Source organism: Balearica regulorum, chromosome 30, assembly GCF_011004875.1.
Source record: "Balearica regulorum gibbericeps isolate bBalReg1 chromosome 30, bBalReg1.pri, whole genome shotgun sequence".
In the NCBI taxonomy this organism is placed as follows: Eukaryota; Metazoa; Chordata; class Aves; order Gruiformes; family Gruidae; genus Balearica; species Balearica regulorum.
The window spans coordinates 1,332,656-1,339,487 of NC_046213.1; the positions used below are offsets into that span (position 1 = coordinate 1,332,656).

Here is a 6,832-nt window from a genome sequence, read left to right on the forward strand (position 1 = left end):
ACAGGAAGTCTTTCAGCTGCTTTCCCAAAATCACAGCTTACAAGAAAGTCTTTGCAGACCCTCCTCCACCCCTCCATCTCCAGGCTGAAACTTTCCTGCCCTCACAGTGATTGCCTTTAATGCATTTGCACACAGGTAGGTGATGCCACCTTCTCCACTCTGAAGATGAGAAATGGGGCTTCCCCAAAAGAGACAGCACTTTCCAGGTGAGCTCCAGCCACCGTGCCACCACAGCTCCCCGGATCACGTGAGAGAAGGAGGCATGTGTCCTTGAGTCACCCATGTGCTCTTGGGAGCCGCAGCAAGGCCAGGAGCTTGCCCACAGCACCCACTAGCCATTGCATGTTCCAAGCCAACGCACAACACCATCATTGTCCAAGGAGGCCAACCAGTACTGTGGGCACAGAGGCCAGGAACGGGTTTTTGTGAGGGATACTGAAGCAAATTCTTTTTGTCACAGCAACAGGCTACCTTGTACTTTCTGTGACCCGGGTGCTGTTTTTCTTACTGCCCGACATGCAGAGAAAACTTTTCATTTCCATGGGGAACAACAACCAAACCCTGGCCACAGACTTCATCTTCCTGGGTTTCTCCAGCCTCACAGAACTGCAGAAGCTGCTTCTTGTGGTGTTTTTGCTGCTGTACCTGGTCACTCTGAGCATGAATACCACTATAATGATTATCATATGGGTTGATCGGAGCCTTCACACACCCATGTACTTTTTCCTTTGCATCTTGTCCTTTTGCGAGACTTGCTACACCTTTGTCATTGTCCCCAAGATGCTGGTAGACTTAATAGCAGAGAGAAAAACGATTTCTTTCCTGGGCTGTGCTGTACAAATGTACTTCTTCCTTTTCTTGGGGTGCTCCCACTCCTTCCTCCTGGCAGTCATGGGCTATGACCGCTGTGTTGCCATCTGCCACCCCCTGCACTACAACAGCAGCATGACTTGGCGAGTGTGTGCTCAGCTGGTGGTTGCTTCTGCTCTGAGTGGCTTGCTGGTTGCCCAGGTGGTTACCCCCTTGGTATTTTGCTTGCCCTTCCAGGCATCCAGGAAACTCAGCCATTTCTTCTGTGACATCTCCCCTGTCCTCCGAGTTGCCTTTACTCACACAAATCTCAGCGAGGCCATTATCTTCACGCTGGGTATCTCTGTCCTTACAATACCACTGATGCTGATTCTCATTTCATACCTCTTCATTGTCCTGGCCATCTTGCAGATCCCTTCAGCCCGAGGGAGGCACAAAGCCTTCTCCACCTGTAGTGCTCACCTGATAGTGGTGGTTGTTCATTATGGCTGTGCCTCCTTCATCTACCTGAGACCCAGCTCCAGCTACTCATCGGATCAGGATGCATTGATCTCTGTCACTTATACCATCCTCACTCCCCTGCTCAACCCCATGATTTACAGCCTAAGGAACAAGGATGTCAAAGTGGCTCTTCAAAAAGCAATCAGGAAAAACATACTATCTCAGAAAGTTTTCCAGTGAAGAGGCTAATATGAGCTGCTTCCTGACTCTGTATTTTCAGCTAACATCTTCCACTTCCCAACAAAACATCACCCCTTTTCCATACATCCTCTTTTGTTCACAGAGAAGCTTTCAGGAATGACATTACAGCTCATCATGGCTGCTAAGAAATTGTCATTAAATATCAACAAATTTGAGCCACATTGAGACTGGAAACATGAACATCAGTAAACACAATGGTTTTTAAATTTGGAAGGTACAACTTTTTCACTGGAGCCATTTACTGAATAAAAAGCATAGATGTTGAAATAATTTCACAGTGAAATTCCTGTCTTTTAAGGAGATGGCAAACTCAGGACCATGTTTGTAGTGTGCATCAAGATAGCACTGAGGTCTGACACCTGCCCATCTGCATGGTATTGTGGTGCCCATCAATAAAGCCTGCAAGGCAAGTGAACTACATCAAACTGCATCAGCTCGCCTTTGCCACAGACTAAATTTATCTACACAGCCATGAACCAAACCTCAGCTGGTATGTTCACTTGCTGACCTGCATGAAGCTAACCACAAACCTAAGACCACTTGCAAAGCATGTGTCCACCAACTTCAGTGAGGATGAGAATGTCTATTGAGATGGACCTGCAGAGTGGTTCTTCAGGAACAGTTCTCTTAGAAAAATGAATGAATGAGATGCCCATAGGTGCGTATTTTTCCTCCACAATCATGGTGTTTTCTCTAAATCAATAGAGCCAGATGGAAAAGTGGAATTAGCAAAAATAGGAAGGGAGATATTTTCCAGAGGAAAAGACCCTGTGATAGTATTCTACAGAAATATTTATTTTTTAAATCATACTCCATCATCTTTCAGAACTTCTGTCATGTGAACGGAAGTGTTTCCCTCCCTTTGCCTGTGAGACTGTCCCAGATGGATCTGCACAGTCCTGTGCTGAGCTCCCACTTCCCAACCAAGGCAGCAGGCCACACACACAATGTCCAGCCCTGTGTCACCAATGATCTCCCCAACAGAGTTCTTGAGGACTAACAAAGGAAACAGACTTTGTTTTCTGGACAGAATAAAATGGTAGAAGGCAACAAAACCAAAAAACCTAAAATGCACCTGAAACTTTTTTCTATTTCTAGGGGGTTTTATCACATCAGAGATATAGTCACATTTTCTCCAAAACTTTGTATGTCACATTGCAATTTCTCTGGCTTTGACCTGGCAGAATTTCCTCTCTGCAGAATAAAGAGACTTTTGGGGGTCAGTATTTCCCCCACACAGAGACATTCACATTTCTAATCATGTGAACATCAGTGCTCTTTCTGTTAAGCAGACCAGACTGAAGATTTTTGGTGTTTCAGTACGAGGTGTTTCCTCTGCTGCGAGGTAGCATGTATTTCTCCTTTCCCACTCATTCTGTTTTTTTAACATCCTCTGCAAAGTCTTGGATGCAGCATTTCTGTTTAGCTCCTACACTTGCAGTCTTTCTAGGGGGTTTCAAAATACCGGAAAGAGTCATTTCCTCCAAAGCTTCATATGTCACATTGCAATTTGTCTGGCTTTAACCTCGTGGAATCGCAGACGCTCAAAGAGCCCTTTTGGGGTCAGTGTTTCCCTTACACAGAGGTATTCTTGTATAAAATCCAATTGATTTGGTGTTAACATCACTCCTCTTCCTGTTAAGCTGAATAGATCTAAACTCTTTGATCTCAATGTCCTCTGTAAAGTCTTGGCTGCAGCATTTCAGTTCAGGGATGTTTCTGTTTTCGATAGCTACTCCCTGAGGTCTGGCCACAGGTTGGGTTGTTGGGTTATTTTGTCATGTTATTTTCATTGCAAACATAGAATCATAGAATCATAGAATGGTTTGGGTTGGAAAGGACCTTAAAGTTCACCTAGTTCCAGCCCTCCTGCTGCGGGCAGGGACACCCTCCACTAGACCACATTACCCAAAGCCTCATCCAGCCTGGCCTTAAACACTTCCAGGGATGGGGCATCCATGACCTCTTTGGGCAACCTGTTCCAGTACCTCACCACTCTAACAGTAAAGAATTTCTTTCTAACATCTAACATGCACTGTTTATTGTGGGGTGAGTGGGTCTAGAATCAGGATGTTCCAGAGTGATATGCCCTGACCTCACACAGCAGGTGGGGGATGGAGTGGGGGATGGAGCAGAGTATGGAAAAGAGGGTGCTGCAACCCCAAAAGGCACCTGGGAACTTTTTATAGCCTTTAACTGAGTGCTTTACACATGACATTGGGTAAATTAGGCACCACCAGCCGTGACTTGAGCCCATATTAGTTCAAAAATGGATTGTGGAAGGAAGAAGTCTCTGCAAAAATGGTCCAAGGAAGAGATGGTGAAGGAATCAGCATTTCACCTGCACAGCGAGAACCTGGCAGATTGCAGGAGGTAAACCCTCTCCTTTCTGTTAATTGAAACTAAACCAGGCAAGTCCTCCTCTTGCTTTATGTCCTTCTTCTTTGATTCCTGGTAAGATGCTATGAATGGTTTCAATAAAGCAGTTGCATAGCAGTTCTCCAAAGAAGTTTGTTTTTACAGGGGCTGTTCACAGGCCTCTCATGGTTCTTGGCTCATTTGCAGGGTTAAGCTCCCACCAGGCAGTGGCAATACCAGCAAGGGACAGGACTGGGGCTGCCTGTGCCACCCTGTGGTGTCCTGTCTGGGGTGCCACCAGCATCGAGAAGAGTGGAGAAATTGAAGCTGGAAGGGCCTTCCCAAGCCCTATTCAGAACATCACCAGCTTCAAAGGCAGACCCAATTCTCCAGGGCCTTTTGACTATTGCTTTGCAGGAATGGCTGCAGGAAAAAGCTGTGAAACGGTGTACGAGAGGCTTGGCTCCTCTTGGCACTGAGTTTGGAAATGACGGCCTGCCCCAGCAATCCTGTCTGAGTCCCCTAGAACCAGGGGTCTCCCAGGACTTGGCTATCCAGGCTTCCCTCTGGCAACCTTGCCTTCTACCTGTGACTTGCAGAGGGCAGGAGAGACTTTGGCATGTGATGTTCTGTCCCTCCCCAAGATCTGACATTGGAAAGGCTCTTGGCTTGGCATTTTTAGGGTCACAGGTGGGGGAGATGTGGTGGTGGGGTCTTGAAGTCTCCCTGAAGAAGCCCAAATATTGCCCATGGCAGCAAGGAGAGCAGGGCAATGCCATGGTCACGAGAAAAAGCTGTGCTGCAGGAGATCGGTCTTTCAACAGGGAAGGACATTTCCATCTCTCCAGATGGATGTGGCCACTACTGCATAGTGCCAGCAGCTCCCCAGATCCCACCGTCATTGTCCTTGCTGTCTCCTGAAGGAGCTGCTTCTTCTGCCCTAACTCCTGCAGAAACTGTGGGAGATGCTGCAACCTGCCTTCCACTGCTCCCTGAGTAAACTCCCTGCCCTGGCACTTGAAATCCTCATTGGGCTCATCTCTACATTGCTCCCCCAAAGCTGCCATCAAGCGTGGTGTGATTGATCCGGGGCAGGCAAAGGCAACAAGGATGGGCAACAGTGGGGAAGGGTTTCTGTACAAGGTGCAAGGGATAAACTGGGCAGGAGGCAGGTCAGAGGTCCATGAAGTCAGGAGCCACATGGGAAAGACATACAGGGGCTGGGTGCTCAACACCCCTCCAAAGACATTAGCACAGAGGGAGGAAAACCAGGACCTGCGTGGTCAGCATGCAGACATGGGGAAGTGTTTCTTTTGGTGCAGGTTTCACCCACAGGTCTCCCTGCAGTTGGATAGATGGCCCTGGTGTGAACCTAGACCTCACTGTGGCTTTACCTGGAGGCTCAGACCAGCTCTTACACTCAGCACAGGGAGCCCCAGCTGCCCCAGTCATCTCCATCCTGCAGGTACATGCAGGAAGGGAGGCTTCACAGAGAAATAACATGACCTGCGCTGTGGAGTCTATGCCGGAGCTGGTGCTGCAACGATGAAGGCACCTTTCAAGAATGACACACTGAGATGGTCTTGCAGGTCACGGACCTAGCTAAGACAACTTTTGAGAAGTTGGGTGCCCAGTTCCCCTGGAGACAGTGAATGATCAGAAGGGATCTGCCTGGAACTGTGTTCCCATGGCTTTCAGGCACCACGGCCTCCTCACTCTGCAGAGCAGCACCACCAGCTCAGGGCCCTGTACAGAGCATGGGGAGGGGGCAGGAATGGCCAGCCAGGTCAGCATGGACACACTCCCATGGGGAAGAGGCAGAGGCAGGGACGTCCCTGGAGAAGAGCAGAGGAGTAACTCTGTGCTTCCAAGGGGGAATAAATGACCAAGAGAAACTGATTTATGCATGGACAGGGAGACACTGGCCTCTGTCTCTTCATGCCATGACTAGCACCCAGCCCTGGGGCTGATGTGAAGGACAACCCACTTCTCTGCTCTCCCAGAGCTGCTGTGCCCTTCAGAGGGGATGGGAGGTGTGAGTGCCCAGAACTCTGCAGCACGCTGAGGTGGGCACTGCCATGGGGTCACCCCACACTGGGATGCTGCACTGGGCTGAGGAGAGGTTGAAGGGGGGAGCAATGGAGGAGCAGGGCTGGGTTAGAAAGTGCCTGGGATAGGAAAATGTCTAAGTTAATGGGTTAGTTTTGTCTGTGGAGCCATCTCCATCCTCCTGCTGGCTCCATGCATACATCAGGGGAACAGCCAGGCCTCCTGGCTTCTCTCCTGTCCCAGATGACAGCAGATCCCAGAGCAGGACTATCTGCAAAGCCTCATGTGGGACATGTTCTGGGCAAGGCATGGTCTGCGAGCTGGGACAGGCTGCCATGGGGGAACAGTGCACCAATGGTTGTCCTGGGCATCATGCTGGGGGGACCATTCCCCACCCCAAACACACCCTGTCCCATGCATGCTGTGCCTGCCCAGCAGGACCATGGGACCACATGTGGGGCAGCAGGGCTGGGCAAGTACAGGGACAGGGCAATGACAGGGGCCATGAAGCAGGTGCCAGTGAGTAACAGCAAAGACAGATGCAAACAAGGAATTCACCTGCATTGCTTTTATTGTGCAGGTATGATTTTGGAAAAGCTTGAGATTGCTTGAATGTTTCCAGGGATACGGCATCTTAAAATCATAGAATCATAGAATGATAGAATGATTTGGGTTGGAAGGGACCTCAAAGATCATCTAGTTCCAAACCCCCTGCCATGGGCAGGGACACCCTCCACTAGACCACGTTGCCCAAAGCCTCAGCCAGCCTGGCCTTAAACACTTCCAGGCATGGGGCCTCCACAACCTCTCTGGGCAACCTGTGCCACTGCCTCACCACCCTCACAGTAAAGAATTTCTTTCTAACATCTAATCTAAATCAACCCTCCTTCACATTAAACCCCTTACCCCTTGT

General features: G+C 49.2%; 1 protein-coding gene across 1 annotated transcript; it reads left to right on the forward strand.

Moving 5' to 3' along the window:
• Positions 1-540: 540 nt before the first annotated feature.
• LOC104635529 (olfactory receptor 10K2) lies at positions 541-1,491 on the forward strand. Its single transcript, XM_010302371.2, has one exon. The coding sequence runs from the start codon at positions 541-543 to the stop codon at positions 1,489-1,491; it is 951 nt and encodes a 316-aa protein (XP_010300673.2).
• Positions 1,492-6,832: the final 5,341 nt, after the last annotated feature.